Source organism: Lepisma saccharinum, chromosome 28, assembly GCF_977018435.1.
Source record: "Lepisma saccharinum chromosome 28, izLepSacc3.1, whole genome shotgun sequence".
In the NCBI taxonomy this organism is placed as follows: Eukaryota; Metazoa; Arthropoda; class Insecta; order Zygentoma; family Lepismatidae; genus Lepisma; species Lepisma saccharinum.
The window spans coordinates 3,772,256-3,793,673 of NC_139256.1; the positions used below are offsets into that span (position 1 = coordinate 3,772,256).

Consider the following 21,418-nt stretch of genomic DNA (forward strand, 5'->3'; position numbering starts at 1 on the left):
TGTCCTACATAATCCTTTGAACATGAACAACTTATATTATATATTCCTGTGGTTTCCACATCTGATAGAGAGTTTCTCATTTTGAATTCATTAAATGTACATTCCAAACTTCTTGGTAATCTAAAAACAATTTTGGAATTAACTCTTCTAAAAATTTTGGCAATTTTATGTGATAATCCCTTGTGTAATGGAATGCACACACATTTCTTTTCAACAGATTTTTCATCTTTGTCTGTATTTCTCTTTTCCTTTAGTTTTCTTGAGACTTGTTTTCTGATTTGGTTTATTCTGTTAGTGTGAAAGCCATTTTCATTTGCTACATTAAAAAGCCTTTCATCTTCATTTTTGATATCCTTATTAGAAGAACATAGTCTTTGTGCTCTGAGGAAAAAAATTAAAAATATATTATCCATTATTATACCTGAATGTTCTGAATTGGCATGGATGTATTTTTCCCTTGCTAATTTTTCCTATGGACTGATGTTTGAATTGTTGTGTCAGTTGTCTTAATTTTCAGGTCAAGGAAAGAAATTACATTGTTATTCATGGGTTCATAAGTAAATTTTATGCGACGATGTGATTCATTTAACAATTTAAATACGTCCATGATGGTGTTCTCATATTTAGCAATAATTAGCACATCATCTACATATCTGATGTAGAGTATGATATCCGCAACTATCTCATTAACAGTTTTTCTTGTATGTACGCATTGCTTGCATGATAGAATTATTTTCCTGTAGTTTACGGTTATTACAAGCATAAGAAAACAGTTTTTTCTTTGTGACGTTTCAGGAGAACACACGCTCCTTTCATCAGACATTTATTTTCATTTTGACTAAAGATACAGTTATAACAATGGTTAGTAATTTTTAAACAAAAAGAATCTGTTATATAATGGATGTTGTCAATGTTACATTGTTGTAATATAGCAACTTAACTGTGAAAAAAGCAGTCTATTTTATTTTTATTTTAGATTTTTTTTTTTTTTTTTATGAATCCCAAATATCATCAGGTAATACAAATTCATCATTGTTTTCACAAAGTCTCTTGATGTTTTCTGTCACATTAAATTTTAAAGATGGTGGCTTACTCCATTTGTGAAAAAGAAAACTCCACACTGGATCTATGTTACCATTTTCATTATTTAATTTATTCCAGTGTTCTTCTGCAATGAACGAGGCTTCCCAGACATTCAACTCCGTGCTTCCCGTTAATCTTTTTAAAACCCTTCTCTTTTTAATCAAATGCTTCTCTTCGATGATATGAGTTGACAAACCTGTTCTTGGGTTTAGATTTATAATGTCCAAATCATGTTCATGCCATCTTATTGCCATTTTCCTTGCTGTTTGTCCCACATAATCTTTTGAACATGAACAACTTATATTATATATTCCTGTGGTTTCCACATCTGGTAGCGAGTTTCTCATTTTGAATTCATTAAATGTACATTCCAAACTTCTTGGTGCTTTAAAAACAATTTTGAAATTAAAACTTTTAAAAATTTTTGCAATTTTATGTGAGAATCCCTTGTGGAATGGAATGCACACAAATTTCTTTTCAACAGATTTTTCATCTTTGTCTGTATTTCTCTTTTCCTTTAGTTTTCTTGCAACTTGTTTTTTGATTTGGTTTATTCTGTTAGTGTGAAAGCCATTTTCTTTTGCTATATTAAAGAGCCTTTCTTCTTCATTTTTGATATCCTCATTATTAGAACATAGTCTTTGTGCTCTCAGGAAAAAATTTAAAAATATGTTATCCATTGTTATACGCGAATGTTCTGATTTGGCATGGATGTATTTTTCCCCCGCTAATAAATGTCTGATGAAAGGAGCATGTGTTCTCCTGAAACGTCACAAAGAAAAAACTGTTTTCTTATGCTTGTAATAACCGTAAACTACAGGAAAATAATTTTATCTCATTAACAATTGGAGATTCTATGTAATGAAGGAAAATGCTGGAGATGATTCCGTATACTGGGTTTTCATTGATAGACCATTGCTTTTCTGATAGATTTTGCAATCAAATATAAATTAATTGTATTTTTCACACAGTAAACCATCGAACCATTTCCCATGATTCTACTGGGTTAACCTTCATCTCAATAAGCCATCTGTGTAATGAATCTATGGCACCTTCTATTGGGACACTAAGATATAAATGTTCAACATCAAAACTTGCAATACGATACTCATTATTCCAAACAATAGTCTTTAGTTTATGTTTCACTTCATATGCATTTTTAACACTGAATGGTGTTTGTTGTTTAATTATAGCAAGCCATTCAACTAAATATTTGGATAGTTTGTATGCAGGATGTGTGAAAGTTGCAATGACAGGTCATATTGGAATTCCCGGTTTGTGAGTTTTTGTTAGTCCAAAAATATGATGATATTTGGGATTCATAATTTTAAATAAAAAAATAATGTGATCATTTTTTTTTATCTAAACTAATCTAATAACTGTTGACTATATAACGTAACACCTAATCCACACTCTTTTAGTTTGACATTACCAGGAATGGAACAACTTCATGTGTACTTTATTGCTATTAGCTGACAAAGTCATTTTATTTTTGTTAGCATATTTCATACAGCACTAATCTACTAACTACTGGATCCCACACCATGGCCGTGCAGTCTAAAATGAAAGCTTTGGGTTCTGGCTACAGGATGGAGTCTCCTGTGGGAAGTGTAACAACTTTTCCTGAAATTTCGGTCTGTGTATGACACCGGTGGCCACCCACGATCTTGAGGAAATTGGGGAGCTAAGAATGAGTAGCGTAACCCAGTCACAGAAAACGTACGACATCTGGGGGTTCGTCATGTTGACACCATACATCACCCAGTACCTGGTTGGATTGAACTGGTGGGGTTGAAGCCAGCAGTCGGTAGGTAGGCACTGACCCTGACAGGCTGTTATGCCATGGGTTATTTTTTACTAACTGTTGGTTGTATAACGTAACACCCAATCTCACCCCTTTTAGTTTGGAGATACAAAATAGAATACAATTATACTGAACACAACTCCAACTGTCGGTTGACCTTCATGGCTATTTCTGGCGCATCCTGACCCCCAGTCATTTTCGGGGGTGTGTGCTCCAATGGGTGTCAACAAACTCAGTTGTGAAGTAAAAGTTAAAGGGGATTACATCGCTCTCCAGAAGCAACGTTGCCAAGCGTACTTCTGTTTTTGCGAGTTGTCTTCAAAATTCAACTGATCGCTGATTCCCAGCCGCCAGTTGGAGTTGCGTTCAGTATAGTCTGTCTCATTCTTAGTTTTCAGCTTTAGCGCTAAATTCAGTAAACATTTTTGTAGAAAGCACAATGTAAGTCAAAACTTTAATGTAAAAGAAATATTCCATTTCTTTCAGAAACTATTTATGTACCATCACAGAGAATGAAACAAAAATGCTTTATCAAGACGTTGACCCCATTGAATTAATTTATAGTAAGCCATCTCTAAAGCTGCTTCGTCAACTAAATAAGTATCATCGCGTTGCATTTCAAGATACGCTCGCATCTCTGGTGTCTGTAAATGCTCTTTCACCATTCAGGCCACCTGATGAAGGAAGTTCCACCAAACCGACACGTAAGTTAGAAGCGTTTTGCTTGTATGATTGTACAATCAGGAGAAATTTAGATTTATAATGGAATTACTACATACTTAATTAAGGTACTCACGTTTTCCGCAAAGCTGTTTTACATTATTTTCTATTAATTTCGGTAGCCACTGCCAACGAGGACTTAGCACCTTTCCTGTCAGACAACCTCCATACATTAAACTGTAGGTGTAGACCCAATTAGCCTTACTGTGCATAAAATGGACTTAAAACACCAAATCAACCAACCATACATATCAAGGGGTAATATGAAGAACTCGGGAAAAGAATGATCAAAGCAGTGAAAATTTGACCTGATTTACTGCAACGATTCTTTTTTACGGTATATATTTATATATATTAATTAGGTATGCAGGCATGCAAGTAAAACATAAACAGAAGTCAGACAACTTCAAATTTTCTGGCAATATCTATACATATGAAAAAAGTTGATTTACAAGTGGTAAACCAGATACCATGGGAAAATACGGCACAGGATCAAAGTCCATTTTCCAGCATTTTGAAATGTCTAGGGCCCGGGACTTTATGTTCTATAAACTGTAAAATATGTAGGTAATTATGTCATGAAAAAATAAAAATATGTCAGAAAAAGGCAGAAATTTTCCCACTAAAGCCAAAAATTTGAACTTACGAATTTCTCATCACACGAGATGTCAGTATTTTCCAGGGAAGATCAACAAGGGGAGGAGGGAGGGTAGGGTATTAAATAAAGCCAGAATCCCTGTAACCGAAGAATGAAGTGGGAAAATACTGAAAATGTCTTGAGGTTCACTGCAATTATCCTAAGTTTTATTTACTATTCTGTCAGATTTCCACCTTTGTGAAAACTAAATCATAATTGTTTTGTATTAGTTGGTAATCAAAGATGACATCTGCTTTTAATTTCTTCGTTCATAATTTCCTTGTCCTGCCATTGATACGTGAAACACTTTCAAATTGTTTCTACAGACAATACAAATACTCAATACCATGCTCAATGCTGCAAACAGGTTACATTTGACTTTCCGTATAGATTCTAAAATGCATTATGAAAATAAATATTTTCCCAATGTCGTTAAATCCATTTCAATTAGATTCATGTAAAATATAAATGCATTAACAAAATTAAACTTCCAGTACCTGAATATTTAATATTATTTTACAGCTAAATATAAACAAACCATAGGATCCACAGTATGTTTGGGTGATCCAAATGTCTTCTGTGTCCAGCTGTTTGCCATGAGTGAAGATTACGATGAGAGGCAAGTTTTATAAAATGTGATAAGTTTTGTGAAACTGTTAATGTAGAAGTCATATGGTAGACACATACTCACAGTTTGTATGAGAGAGCCGGAGTGGTCTATCCATCTCCAAGGGACGTCCATAGGATATCCACAATATCCAGATCACATCCATGGATATTGTGGATATCCAGCTCTAGATATCCATAGGACATCTATGGAATACCCCTTCCTGGATATCCAGAGAATCTTCCATCCTGGATATCCATAGGATGTCTCGTTTTGGATATTCATGGGACATGTGGTATTACGTCCACGTGCTATCACAAATTTGACATTTTGATCCATCTAAAGATTTATTCATAGTATCTAGTCTCAAGTTAATTACGTGATGCAGTAAAAAATTGTAACTTAAAACATCTCCCACAGGAATTACGTCGTCCGTAGGCTCCTTGTCTTTTCAGAGAGTCACGCATGTGTGCCAAGCAGGTGAAAGTTGTCACGAAGCTTCCTTTGTGTCTTGTCTCGAACACAACGGCAGTTTTTATAAAGGCATTGCCATGCATGGTAATGAAGAATAAGCTCTACTTATGAATTATGTGTGTGAATACAAAGTACTTTTCGGATGTGTAGATGCGTGTGTGTAAATTTAGTGCGTAAGTGCATATGTGTGAGTGAGAGAAAGAGAGAGAGAGTCGAGTGCTTGTTATAAGCATGTGTGTTCTCAAGGTTTTTGATATGTGTAAATCTAGTCCAGGAATGTTCCTTTCGTATCCAAAGTATGTGCAAAAAATATCAACATAATGTCCAGATTAAGTACAATTTTAGTCCAGAATATATTCTTATCCACAATGAAATAAAAACATCCAGATAATGTCACTATCACGTGAACCCACGTGGACATATGGATATCCAGGAAACGTCCTATGGGTGTCTACTGGACATTCCGAGATATCCTATGTATGTCCACAATTTTGGCACGAATATCCAGAAGACGTCTCTTGGATATGTGTGTGCTGTATGGACAGTCGGTAGGGCATCTGACTGCCATGCAGTGGAGCCAGGTTCAATTCCCGGGGTGAGTGGCCTAAGGACAGAATTTTTCTGGTCTTGTCCCTGCATAAAGTGTGGCTCTGGAGCTCACCCAGCTTCAGGGTACCTGGGGCAACCCTGCAGGCTAAAGGTGGCTGGAGCATGGTACTGATCACAAGGCCTTCAAAATTACTGAGATTGAGAATGTGCGGGGCCCTACCCCCCATCCCTTAACTTTGCCTTCATGGTAGGGTGCTATATGCATGGGAAACTTTACCTTAATTTTTTATTCTCCAAGCCTATGATAATGAACACAAAAATTCAAAAACATAAACTTGTGAAAGAAATAATAAGCATGGCATTTTAAAATAATAGCAATAAATGTCCTAAATTTGCATACAATTTATTGTGAAATTCCAAAATAATCCAACCAGTGTTTTAATTATATTAACAAAGCAATGGCCCCTTCTTAGACATCAGTGTTTCCTTCTGTTTTAAATCTCTGTAGTTCTTAAGGCTCAAATTCAAATGATTTAATGGTGTAAGATGACATCTGTAAGGAAGGAAAATCCTATCAGCTGGCCACTGTAAGCTAAAGGTTAAGGGTGTAGTATTGTAAATGCAAAACTTGTGATCTAATGTTTATTTTTCATTTGAATTATATTTCTGTTTTTCTTTTCTTCCTAGGCTGTCCTTATATCTTCTGGAAGGTGCCTTTGAATGCTTTCCTGATTTAGATTATTGCATCATACTGGTTCCAACTGATTACCCATCATTTACTATGCAAAAATACTTTGTTGTAAGTTGAGTTTCGTTTTAAGTTCACTTTATACACAGATAGGTTAATTGACACTAACATTTCACAAAATAAACAAAAGAAGTTCTGTTCTGCTAAGTATAGATATAACATCAGAAATATTGAAACTATGCTTACTGACAATCAAATTGGCAGTAGCAATTGTGAACAATTTATAGCATATAATGGACACACTTTGTAATTATAGTGCAACTATAAAATGTGATGCAAACATTTATCATGAGATTGTAATGTATCTTTGAAAGACACAAGAATCTCTTAAGTAATTATCAAGGGTCACTTACCTTAGTGAAACACTATTACTGATAAACAAGTGAGCTACAGGGTGTCCCACGAACGGCGCAACTGGGAATTAAGAGTGGCGTTACTTTGTAACCGAAACCTGTACATACATAAGTCATACACCAAATGTTAGCCCTGTCCAAGTAGATATTTTTAAACATAGAAACAACAAACGGGGTTTATTACATAAACAATAATCTCTCACTCCAACAAACAGTTCCACTTTTTTGTGCTAATTGGTTTTTTCTACATACATGGAAATGGATCTACATACATGGAAATGGAATGCTATACATGTTCATGTTAAGTACAATGGGCAATGATCCTTTTAATGGAAATCAAGCCTCCACTAAGAACATGAAATTTCCATCTTACTAAGTAATTTGACAGATGATTGACTGATTGATTTGGTTTCGCTTTTCTGCCACTTTTGGCTAATTGCAACGATGAGGGTGAGTGATGACATGATGATATGATGAAAATGATGAAGGGACATGCAAATAGCACCCATGCCCAGGCTGGAATTCGAACCTGGGACCTCTGGCATCATAGCACGGTGTGCTAACCACTCTGCCACAGAAGCTGGCTAATTTGGAAGGTAACTGGTTCAGGAGCTGCATGTAAAATTATTACATTAAAGGCAATGTGGAAACTGTGTGAAGCCAGAGACTGTGAGGTTGGTTCGGTGGCTCAGTAATAGAGCACTGGCACAGAATGACATACTAGATACAGATTCAATTTTCTTCATATATTACAAGAACAATTACAAAATCATATGATTCTTAAAATTTCATAATTTGGTTGTAGACTATTTATACTACTAGAGTCAATAAGTTCGTGGACTGGAGCCTTGAGTGTAGGCAGCCATGCAACACTGTGTACACTTACACAGATCCACATTGTTCTTCAAAATAGTCGCCGTTGGCCGCTATGCAGTCTGCCAAAGTTATAACTGTTGGAAACACTGCTGAAAGTGATTGGCAGGAAGATCGTGTGCAGCTTCTCTTGTGGCAGTGATTATCTCCTTGGCCGAATGAAATCTATGCCCACATAGCTTTGCTTTTAAGCAGGGAAAGAGAAAGAAATCGCATGATGTGAGATCAGGTGAGTATGGAGGGTGAGGCAAAATGGTGGCCTGTTGCATCATCAGTTCCTCTTGGACAAGCACAGAGCGATGTGCAGGAACATTGTCGTGTAGCAACAGCCAGCTCTTCTTATGCCACAGCTCAGGATGCTTACAACGAATTGAATTGTAGTGATTCTTGTTTACAGTTGCTCCTTATGGGATGAATTCTATGTGAACAATTCCCAATGAGTCAAAAAAACAGTTCAAGCACCATACGGCCCAAGGCGTCATCACCGAACACTTGCTTCATCATCTGAAACTTGACATTTGCCCGTTGCTCAAACTGCAACATTCTCGAGTTTCATCGCTTGCATTCGACTACTCTTCACAACAGAGACTGTAGTTCTGCTTACACTGTATGCATGGCACACAACTGTATCTTGCTGCGATGAGAGAAGAACTGACACGGCACCATCCTATGGTGCAACCTATCCGCAGTAGTGCACCACAGCGTTACAATGCAGCCAGTCCATGAACTTATTGACTGTACTGCGTAGAAATATCAGATTGATAAAATTACCAGCAAAATTGCCAATTTCATATAATGGACGCATTTCAATCTTCATTTTTATTTACTTTTATTCACAGAGAGTCATATAATGGATACATTTTAATCTTTGTTTTCATTTCCTTTTCTTCACAGAGAGTCATTCCAAAGCCACAAAGAACATTTCCACATGATATATATGTTGCGCATCGCTGCTCAATTTTGAGGTGAGACTTGTAATAAATTTAAGTCCAATTGTACATTATCCTCCTCCTCATTACATATTATGAATTATAAAAAAATGAACAAAATGTTAGTAAATTTGCATTATTTTTCACAGGCACCATGAAATATTAGTAAACCATAAACTGCACACTGACGATTTTATTGCAGACCTAAATTATATTTAGTCATGGAATAGTGTTTTGAGTTTAGGATGTAAATATTCACTGATTAATGCAATAAATAGTAATAAAAAATGTAATGTGTTAATAAAAAGACCATGTTCAACGTTTCAATCTTCTAAACAAAGGTCTTTATCAGGAACATCATACAAAGTGGAGGTAAAATGATAAGTTAGAAAAAGACAAAAAGAGTCTAGTGTGCAATTTTGAGGCTTTAGTTACAAAAATATGCTACAGGGTTGAATAATTGCAAAAGATTTCACTAAATACGGGTCCCACATATCTCACTTACAGGCAAGCCCTAATTAACTGTTTAAATACAAAGAATAATTGACATTCCAATTAAAAACTTAAACTATTAAATATAGTTTATTTTACCACAACTGAGCATATATATATTTTATACATTTCTTGTTTATCTCACATAAGGACATACTTTCCTTTGTTACCACTTATACTTTATTTCAGTTAGGAGCATGTTGAAGGTATAAACAATAGAGTGGTGCATCAAGGCTTTTTTACTCGATCGTCTAATAGTTCGCATGGATGATACTACATGTAGATATCATACGAAATCGAGTGTTTCTTCGCTCGAGTGAATAATGCTAGAATAGGCAAACGATCGATATAAGCTCGAAGCCCAGTAGTTCACGTACAAACCATAATTTGTCTTTGGTAGTGGGCCTTTAAAATTGAAACTCAAGTGAATATAGTCATCACCTCCATGATAAAATGTAATTTAGTGTAACTTACCAATACATAGGAATATATGAAAATGAATAGATGATTATGGGCTGAAACTACCGGCGCTAATTTTACACACATATATTTATAAGATTATTACCACATTGAAATGATATTTGATATTCTATATATAACCATGCAAGCCTCTTCATATCGACCTATAGTTTTGATACCAGTTATGGCTAAACTATTCGAACGTACCCTCCAACATAGAATCGTTTGGACACTAGAAAAATGCCAATTTTTCCCATCCACACAATTAGGATTTCGCATAGGTCTTGGTAGTCAGGATGCTATTGCTACACTCACTGTTGCTATCCAAAATAGCCAACTCCTGAGACAATTTTGCTTCAGCTTATTTGTTGACATCGCCAAAGCATATGACTCCGTTGACATTTCAATATTATGCAGTCTTCTTCAATAAACATAGACACGCTCTTTTTAACAGATTACACAAAGCCAAAGTACCATTTCCTGTATCCATACCCTCCCTATTATCGTCTCCTTCCCTTCCTTCCCCTCGTACAATGTGGATATTATATAGTTTTGCCCGACAGAGTGATATTCAATTTTGAAATTTGTGTGCATGTGCAAGCTTCTGATCAGTGTTAAAGTACAGTGAAGTGTAATATTACGATTTCTTTACGACCACAACTATTACTATGACTTTGAATCAACAGTACCTCTACTCACCAGTGTTCTACATCCCAGATCTTTGACCAAAACTGCCATATACCCGGCGGTAAGGGTCACGAAGAAGAAGAAGAAGAAGATATTCTATATATTCGAGTGAATCATGCTCAGGCGTGAGAGATTCGATCGAGTGAAAGTTGTCCAATGCAGTACTCTAATAAACTTATTCTGATACATAAATGCCCTTTTTCAATTTAGTTGTACATATCACCTCACCATTTTACATTTATTTGTTTCTTAAACTTAAGTACATACTGTAATTTTGTATGTTGTCAATATTCATACCCTAATAATAATAGGTCTGCTGATAAATAAACATGATTATCGTTATTTGACGTTTCAGTGGAATAACTGTTAGACATGCAGTGTTTTTAGATGTTGCATCAGTAGAGCAACTCTTGATTGGAATCGAGGACAATGACAAAATTAGATCAGATTTTCTACTGGGAGTCCCTGAGGACAATGACTACTGCTACCAATCCTTTGTGGCTTTATGTGAGAAGAAAGTTGTTGGCATTGCTGTTGTGAGGTAAACATAATGTTTTGTACTGATTAAATCAACAAAATTTCTACATGCATTATTAATAATTTACACAAGAAACAGACATACGCACTGTGGGTATTCAAATATAGCATGTTGGTATAGAAAGTAGGGTTGCAAACATTTAATTTTTGCTAGTACCACCAGAGTAACAATTAATCCCTTGAGTGTGGATGCATAGGCACCACGAGAAATTTTGGCAGGAGGGGGCAAACTCATGGAAAAACATGTACGGCATAAGGGAATCTTTTCTTTACATTGGCTTATTTAGGAAAACCAGCTTGTAGCATCAGCCTCCAGGTTATTGAGTATATAGGAATGAACAGTTGTCAATTTTGTATTTTTTTTTTCTTGTATGTACGCATTGCTTGCATGATAGAATTATTTTCCTGTAGTTTACGGTTATTACAAGCATAAGAAAACAGTTTTTTCTTTGTGACGTTTCAGGAGAACACACGCTCCTTTCATCAGACATTTTGACTAAAGATACAGTTATAACAATGGTTAGTAATTTTTAAACAAAAAGAATCCGTTATATAATGGATGTTGTCAATGTTACATTGTTGTAATATAGCAACTTAACTGTGAAAAAAGCAGTCTATTTTATTTTTATTTTAGAATTTTTTAAATTATGAATCCCAAATATCATCAGGTAATTCAAATTCATCATTGTTTTCACAAAGTCTCTTGATGTTTTCTGTCACATTAAATTTTAAAGATGGTGGCTTACTCCATTTGTGAAAAAGAAAACTCCACACTGGATCTATGTTACCATTTTCATTATTTAATTTATTCCAGTGTTCTTCTGCAATGAACGAGGCTTCCCAGACATTCAACTCTGTGTTTCCCGTTAATCTTTTTAAAACCCTTCTCTTTTTAATCAAATGCTTCTCTTCGATGATATGAGTTGACAAACCTGTTCTTGGGTTTAGATTTATAATGTCCAAATCATGTTCGTGCCATCTTATTGCCATTTTCCTTGCTGTTTGTCCCACATAATCTTTTGAACATGAACAACTTATATTATATATTCCTGTGGTTTCCACATCTGGTAGCGAGTTTCTCATTTTGAATTCATTAAATGTACATTCCAAACTTCTTGGTGCTTTAAAAACAATTTTGAAATTAAAACTTTTAAAAATTTTTGCAATTTTATGTGAGAATCCCTTGTGGAATGGAATGCACACAAATTTCTTTTCAACAGATTTTTCATCTTTGTCTGTATTTCTCTTTTCCTTTAGTTTTCTTGCAACTTGTTTTTTGATTTGGTTTATTCTGTTAGTGTGAAAGCCATTTTCTTTTGCTATATTAAAGAGCCTTTCTTCTTCATTTTTGATATCCTCATTATTAGAACATAGTCTTTGTGTTCTCCTGAAACGTCACAAAGAAAAAACTGTTTTCTTATGCTTGTAATAACCGTAAACTACAGGAAAATAAGTCAATTTTGTAACCACCGGCTCGCGTGGCAGAGTGGTTAGCACATTGTGTTACAATGCCAGGCGTCCCGGGTTCGAATTCCAGCCTGGGCATGGATGTTTGTGAGTGTCCATTCATCAATTTCACCATATCATCACTCATCCTCATCTTCGCAAATTAGCCAAAAGTTGCACAAATGCGAAGTAAAATAAAGCACAACTTGCTGTACTCATCGAAGGGCTATAGTCTGAGGTATTTTTGGGTGAAAATTAGCAGTTACCGATAATGGGGTAAATTGTAGATCCAAGGCACCAATAAGTGAATCGAGGCATGGGACAAATATTTGCCGAGGAAAGTACTATTCTATACACTTTCTGATGGGTAATTTGTACAATACTGTTGCCGTGAAGTGCAGCTAGGTCGTGTTTGTATCACATCTATGTGCTCACAAATTGGTTGAACTCTCATACATTTCTGCAAATACTTGCTGTCGTCATTTTCCCTATCTTGCAGAATCAAGAACGAACATTCCGGAAAAAGCCAGGGAGGAGCAAATTCCCTCTCTTGCCCTTATGTGGCAGTGCCTATGCATGGATGGTGTGTATGTATATGTTTTGTGTTTGCTTTGACTAGATTCAAGTGCAGGTGGCGTGTATATATACACTTCCAGATGTTGAGAACATAACAATTACGTTAGGTGAGATTATGCTAGCTGTAGTAAAAATGAAAACCGTAGCAGAAAAGGGCGAAGATGGAAAACAAGAACAAGGAGAAAGAGGATATAGGTTAGACGTAAGAAGCATTGTCTGCTGTTGTGTGGTGTTATTCATGCATAATAGAAACTGAAATATGGCTCAAAAACCAAATTTGCATGAACATTGATTTGCTCTTGTTTGAAGTTTTGTGTTAAGTCCACTTTATGTGCATATAGACTAATCGGGACTGGTAAAGGTACTCCTTTGCATGTACGCACATGCCCCAGAGATGATGTGGAGGTATAGAGCTCCACATATTCTTCATCTCAGCCATAGTTGGGATGATGTGATCAGCATTAACCCCCCGGGATTGCTCCCAGGTATCCATGTATTCGGCTGGATGAGCCTCAGAGCCATGTAGAAAGAGGGAAATAACTAGGAAAATTCCTGGTTCAGATCACCTGCCCCGGATTCAAACTCAGGTTTTCCATGCGGTAGCTAGATGCTCTACCAACTGAGCTACATGGCTTAAGATCACAACCACTGTGCAATGTGCCTCCACCGGTATCGAAACTGGGACCCACTGATTACAAGGCCAAGGTGTTACCACTGTGCCATTGGGGAAGATCAAGTTGCACTTGTTGCTCACCTCTAAAAGCAGTGGAAGTGAATCTAAATCGTAAAAAAAAAAGAAGAAGCAGAGGAGGAAGGGAGTGATAAAATTGAAATTTGCTAAAAACCTCCATTTAACAGTATTCGCTTGCCGAGAAAATTCCACACTTAAGGGGTTAAGGCTTATAACATATTGATACCAATGTCCTCTGGTAGAGCTGTATAAGTATTGCCAGATGGCAATGGGAATTAATCACCGATACTGGCCAATACTTTTCTGGAGTGCGCATGTCTGCAGTAATGGCACACAACACTTTTATGGAGCATAAATATCCTATAAATTATGCAAAATGTATAATTTTCATAATTTTTACAACAACACTGAGGGAAGAAATGAATTCCGTTATTAAATGATTATTTCATTGCAATTAGAAATATTTTTAAATGAAGCTCTGGTAGAATGACATAATATAGTTCCAGTGCAAAATTTATGTATTAAATTTATAAATATTCTGAACTCACAGAGGGAGGACAGGGGAGAGTGCCCTTCCTGAGATATCTGGAAAGAGTTCATGTAATTTGAATGGTGAAATTTGTAGTGATATTCTATTACAACATAAAATTGTTTTCCGTGATTTACAGGTTGTAATTGTAAGTTGCAGCAATTAACTGCCATGTTCAACAAAATATTTCATTTTTTTTATTTAATTTGTTGCTTTAAGTCTACTTTATGCACAGTAAGGTTAATCGGGACTGGATCTACAGTTTAAAGTGGGATCTGAACCATGATGTGCCTCCACCTCGAACCCAGGACTTCTTGATTACAAGGCAACAACGCTACCACTGCACCATCGGAGAGGCCCTCAACAAAATATTGAGGCATCATTTTCACAAGACACATCAAAAATCATGTTGACTGCCATAACTAGAGATATAAGGGATGAAGAAAAGTCGGGAAGTGGTCATCAATGAAGTGATAGATAAGGCATAACTTACACCACATGCCATCATTTCACTAAGTAAGAAAAATCAGTTTTGGCATGTACTCACTGTTTTTCTCTAGCTTTCACCACATCATGTGGCTTCATCAGGAGACAGGACAAGAATATTCAAGATTTAAGACATGGGAAGGTAAGTTAGGGTTAAAAAGACGATAAAAGGTAAAAGACAGTGTAGTGCCCTGTCACTCCTTCCTACTCCATGTCTGGCTGGCAACTAACTGACTGACTGACTGTCATATCCAATCATGTTGGACTCTATTACTTAGTGAAGTGAGAGAGGTTTATAGAAATGAAGCAAGGCAAATCCAATTTCTATTTAAATAGTCTGAACTTGTCAAAAACGTCAAAGAATTTTCAAGCCAATTTCAACTTTATTTGTCAAATAATCATAGGAGCCAAGGTGGTCTATTCAGTAGGGTGTCTGACTGCCACGTGGAAGATCAAGACCCAGGTTCAATTTCTAGGGTGGGTTATCTAAGGTCGGAAGTTTTCAGCCTTGTCCCCACATAAAACTGTTACGGGTATCACCCAACCTCAAATCAATGGGTACCTGGGGGCAACCCTGGGGGGTAAAGGCAGCCAGAGTATGGTAATAATCACATCACTTCCAAATACGCCAAGATCAAGTATACACCGATGAGCCATTACATTATGACCACCCCAACTTGGGAACATTAAGCGTGCCTAGAACACAGAGAGTAACACGTGACAGGCTGGCAGCATGATATATATTGGGCAGGTCTACAGGCTCTGTTAGTAGTGTCTCTGGCGTCAGAACGGGAAAAGCGGCCGATCTCTCCCAGTTTAATAGAAGCCAAATTGTGATGGCATGGCGCCTTGGTACCAGCATTTCTGAAACCGCACGGCTCGTTGGCTGCTCTAGTGCCGCTGATGTGAGCACATATCGAAAGTGGTGCAACGATGGGCAAACAAACATCCAGCTGTGTGTCAACAGCAGCTCATTGATGCCAAAGGAGGCTTTCACACCTTGTTTGGAGCGACCGCAGGGCCACAGTGTGAGAAATCGCCCACAGGTTCAACAGTGGTGACCAGGACAATGTTTCACAACACACAGTTCATCCAACTCTGGTGAACATGGGACTGTGGACTCGAAGGCCCAGTCGTACCCCAATGCTGACTGCACTCCACCGAAAGCAGCACATAAAGTGGGCACAAAATCATGGACACTGGACCGTGGATGATTGGAAAAAGGTCTCCTGGTCCGATGAATCCACAGAGCAGAACCTTTAGTTCCAGAACCTAACTTGACTGAAGTTAAAGATGCTATTAAAAGGCTAAAGAATAACAAAGCACCTGGCATTGATTTAATACCAGCTGAGTTAATTAAATATGGTGGAAATTCATTAATATGTCAAATTCATAAATTAATTTGTTTAATATGGAATAAAGAAGAAATCCCTCAACAGTGGAAAGAATCCATAATTGTTCCTGTGTTTAAAAAAGGTGATAAAATGAACTGCAATAATTACCGTGGAATTTCTCTACTCTCAACAACATACAAAATATTGTCTAACATTCTTTTAACAAGACTAACACCATATCAGTAGCGAAGCGTAGTCTTACGAAGGAGGCAAGCAATGTTTCAGTACAACAAAACATGTAGTACAACGACATGCCGAGGGGAAAGATTCAAGGTTTATAGTCTCATTTACCCAGTCGCTGGATTTGTCAAAATATCGTAATAAAGTGACTGTACTAAAAATAAACCATATGATCTGCAAACGTCACATTTACTTTTTAAAAAAATCCAGGTAACGTTATTCATATGATATTAAACGTTTTGCATATGCGAACTTTCCGAATACGACTAAAGGGAGACGGAATTTCTTACTTACTTATTAGTACCTTTATTTGTTCATTATTATTTAATATGGTCAAACGGTGACCAAACCGATTTAGATAAAAAAAAATGGGAATCATTTGTTTATTTTACGCTGCATGATGTAATTTAGTATTTTTGGGCACCCTAAAAACTGCATTGGAGTAACTTAAACACTAAATAAAAAGTTAAACACAAACAATAAAAAATTCATTTCAAAGCAAAGAAACACTGGCATAGACGATGTACTCACCACAATAAATTTCAAACTCTTGGTCCATTGGATGCCACCCTTTGGAAATGTCGCACAAAGCCCCTTGGGCTAACTTGTTTTTAAATCCGGTAAATGCGGTGTTGGTATCTCTCTCGAGCTAAACGAAGCAATTTTCAATTGCTCAATAATACACCCGCACTTCACATCAACCGTTCCTAAATACGCGTTCATTCCGATAAATTCACAGCACAAAACACGAAGCAACAAACACTCACACTATCCCACGCGCTTTCCACAACTGCAAGCATCCACACAAGATCACTTTGAAAATCTCTGAAACAACAGAAAGTGATACCAACCTATTTCCTTAATTTTTTTTATCCGTCACAAAAGATATATCTGTTTGGAGATAAAAATTACGCGGAGGAATCCGAATCATTTCAGCAGAACGAGTATGTACATTAATATTTAAGTAATAAAGTGTCAATCAATGGCGTGCCCGGGGCGAAGGGGGGGGGGGTGGATGGTAGACATAACCCCCTTTTGGCCCAGTATATCTAAGAAAAAACGTCAAAGGAAGGAAAAGATGACAAAATGGGGACCGTAAAAAGATCCTGGGAACACCACTTGCGTCATAATAATAGAACTTAAAACATATTCGGGCCTCCCCGATGGCGCAGTGGTAGTGTCGTCGCCTTGTAATCAAGGGGTTCCAGGTTCGATACCCGGTGGAGGCACAAGTGTTTCAGATCCCATTTTAAACTGTAGGTCCAGTCCCGATTAGCCTTACTGTGCATAAAGTGGACTTAAAACAACAAATCAATCAATCAATCATTAAAACATATTCTTGTGCTCATAATATGCAGAATGTATACGATTTACTTCTATGCCATGTACAAATATCAGTAGATAGTTCTTTCTCAGATAGCTTTATTTTCACCCAAAGTTTTATTCAAAAGCAGTCAATTTATTGATTGTAAAATTTGTAAAAGAGCTCACTTGAATTACTGCGTAAATAATTTGGCAGTTGCAAACACTGGTAGCGGTCAACACTTCTGGCGTAATTTGAGCTGGACCGACCAGGAAGCAGGGTGCAGGACCAAGGTCCGTCCAATCTTCCCTCCCTCCCTGAGAAAACTCTTCACGGGGGTGCAGAAATTCCACTGCCCCAACTCCCAATGTCAACTTTTTTTACGCGTTTTACATTTCGCGAAATCTAAAATAATTTGTAATATAATATGATATATATGGAATTTAGAACAGTGATAATAACTTCTTTTAGTTATTTTATGACTAACAATTATTATTATATTTGCGATCTTGTTTACGTGTTCATGAAGACAAATATTCGTTACTAGTTTTTGCTGGCAACGTACCCATAGATGAATCCTTCTGCTTTCGGTTGAACTCGGCTATTTTCGGGAATCACGCAAGCTCGGAAAGCACAGCTTTTTGTAGAAGCTTTGTGGACGGGTTCCACCAGAATTTCACGCTTCGCCATGTGACTCCTTCGGAGGCCTTATTTTCCCACAGAACGGCTGCAAGCATTGAGGCTGGTGCTTGCTACAGAGCTGCTGGGGGAGTTTGCGGCCGCATTTTTTCGCGAAATCGAGTGCGATGGAAACTAAATACGGTTAGAACATTAAGTACATTAAATGATATTCGAATTATGCAAGCAGTGCTTGCATTGCTTGTACTATATCTTCGCCTCTGCACCATATGCTAATGAAATTATAGGTGATTATCAATGTGGATTTAAACGTAACAGATCAACTACAGATCAAATTTTTCACATCAGACAGACACTTGAAAAAAAGTGGGAATATAATCAAAATGTCCATCAGCTATTCATTGATTTCAAAAAAGCATATGATTCGGTCAAAAGAGATAAATTATATAATATATTAGTAGAGTTTGGAATACCTAAGAAGCTTGTTAGTATGATAAAAATATGCACCAGTGAAACAGAAAGTAAAATTCGTGTGGGTATTAATATGTCTGACAAATTTACAATTCATGATGGGTTAAAACAAGGAGATGCATTATCTCCATTGCTCTTTAATTTTGCCTTAGAATATGCTGTTAGGAAGGTAAAAGAAACTAAAGAAGGACTAAAATTAAATGGTGTGACTCAGTTGTTAGCATATGCAGATGATGTAGATTTACTGGGGGATGATGTGAATACAATTAAGAATAATGCTAAAATATTTTTCAAAACTGCTAAAGAGATAGGTTTGGAAGTTAACAAAGAGAAAACTAAATATATGCTTACAGGCCGAAACCAAGTGTTAGGTAATAATCAAAATCTAATTATTGATAACAACTCGTTTGAAACAGTTTCCAAATTCAAATACTTAGGAGTAATATTAACAAATGAAATTTATATTAAAGAGGAAATAAAAAGTAGGCTTCATTCAGGAAATGCATGTTACTTCTCTCTTCATAAACTTTTGTCTTCTCGTTTAATATCTAAGAAACTAAAAGTTAAAATATACAAAACAGTAATTTTGCCTGTAGTATTATATGGGTGTGAAACTTGGTCCCTTACATTGAAAGAGGAACATAAATTGAGAGTATTTGAATATAAGATCCTTAGGAAAATCTTTGGACCTAAAAGGGATGAGGAGACAGGCGAGTGGAGAAGGTTACATAATTTAGAACTACATAATTTGTATTCATGTCCAGATATTATTAGAATAATTAAATCAAGAAGACTTAGGTGGGCAGGCCATGTGGCACGAATGGGAGAGGAAAGAGGAGTTTACAGGATTCTTGTTGGGAAACCTGATGGTAAGAAACCTGTAGGAAGGCCAAGACGAAGATGGAGGGACAACGTTGAGATGGACCTAAGGGAAATCGGTAGGGATGGAAAAGAGTATATAGAACTTGCTCAAGATAGGGAAAGATGGAAGGCCTGTGTTGCTGCAGCCATGAACCTTCGGGTTTAAGAAGGCTAGGGAGTTAGTTAGTTAGTTAGTTGGTCTGATGAATCCAGATTCCTGGTTCATCACTTAGATGTCCGAACGTGTATACGCTGATTTCCATCGGAGTCTATGGCACGTGATTGCACGATTGGGCAGAGACAGGCCGGTGGAGGAGGTGTGATGGTCTGGGTGATGTATCCATGGAACACATTGGGGCCCATTACTCCGCTACACCAATCCCTGACAGCTCTCCGGTATCTAGATGTTATTGGGAACCAAGTCCATCCGTTCATGTCAACAGTGTTTCCTGCTGGTGTCGACCACTTCCAACAGGACAATGCACCATGCCACACTGCTGGGATTGTGGAGGACTGGTTCGAGGAACATGACAGTGAATTTGCTTTAATGCTGTGGCCCCCAAATATCCTGGATATGAACCCCATTGAACATTTGTGGTTCGACTTGGAGAAGCATGTTCGTGCTACATCACCACCACCTCGTACTGAACGCCAACTGGAGGCTCTGCTGTTGCGCTTGTGGCATGAGATACCCCAGGATACCTTCCGCCACCTCGTTGAATCGATGCCTCGCCGAGTGGCTGCGGTTCTGCAGGCTAAATGTGGTCCTACACTGTATTAGGTAGGTGGTCATAATGTAATGGCTCATTGGTGTATGTGGGGCCCTTACCCCCAAAATGTGCCTTCATGGCATGATGCTATTGCACAAGAACCTTTTACCTTTACCAAATAATAATAATAAAAGTGAAATATGACTGAAAGTTTCTATGACTGAAGGACAAGATATGAATTCTTACTCTGTCCCCACCCTGAGAAAAAAACATTTGCAGGCAACCTTTGTCATTTACAATACAAACATAATATGTGTGTCAAATCCAACAAGATTTTATGCGCTTCAGTGCTGTTTATTTTTGAAGGTATAACAAACACCTTCATTCCAGTTCATGGCATTGCAATGTATCTTTGAAACGTGAAAGGTTAGTTTAGTTTAGTTTCTAAGAAGTATTTTTGTTTTCAATGAAGCACGTATGAATACAATTTCTAATGTGATCAAATTAATACAATGAATCTCAACATTCTTCTTTTCAGTGAGGAGGAGAATTTTACTTACATCAGAACACACTACGAAACAGATAGATTTATGTTCCCACCGCTACTTCAATTTGGTGAACATGGCTACATTCAGCATTTTATCTTGAGCCCAATTTTCCAGCGTGCCGTAACATTTTTCTTCATGGAGATATCCAGACTTTCTGGTTACTTTCACTATTACTATTCTCTGTATCCACAATACGTCAAACCTAAGGTATGATATATGTATGATAAATATCTATGAACAAAAGTTTTAACTTCCACAAGTCTAGAACCACAAGAAAAAATGTAAATTTTTCAAGTCGCCATTTTTTGTAGTTGCAACTGAAAGACATTGATTGATTGATTTCATTGATTTGCTTTATTTTACTTCACTTTTTGTGCCACTTTTGGCTATTTGCAAATATGGGGATGAGTGATGACGACAAAATTGATGAATGGACACTCACAAACATCCATGCCCAGACGGATTCGAACCCGGAGCCCCTGGTATTATAGTGCAATGTGCTAACCACTCCACCACGGGGGCCGGCGCAATGAAGAAAAAGTAGTTTCCAAAGTGATTAACTATTTTCTTCTACCTCTTCCATGCTGCTTAGCACATTCAAATCAGCTAGGATTTGTTGGGGGACTGTTATT

The 21,418-nt window shown here is 37.0% G+C and overlaps 1 protein-coding gene across 3 annotated transcripts in view; it reads left to right on the forward strand.

The window, feature by feature from the left end:
- LOC145980653 (cilia- and flagella-associated protein 61-like) overlaps window positions 1-21,418 on the forward strand; it is a 94,551-nt gene that overhangs the window by 44,437 nt on the left and 28,696 nt on the right. For all 3 annotated transcript variants that reach the window (XM_083113703.1, XM_083113704.1, XM_083113705.1), the window contains 6 exons: window positions 3,374-3,591; window positions 4,767-4,863; window positions 6,562-6,673; window positions 8,743-8,813; window positions 10,771-10,956; window positions 20,777-20,993. In XM_083113703.1, coding sequence (XP_082969829.1) covers window positions 3,374-3,591; window positions 4,767-4,863; window positions 6,562-6,673; window positions 8,743-8,813; window positions 10,771-10,956; window positions 20,777-20,993 — 901 coding nt within the window. The remainder of the gene's footprint in view (window positions 1-3,373; window positions 3,592-4,766; window positions 4,864-6,561; window positions 6,674-8,742; window positions 8,814-10,770; window positions 10,957-20,776; window positions 20,994-21,418) is intronic.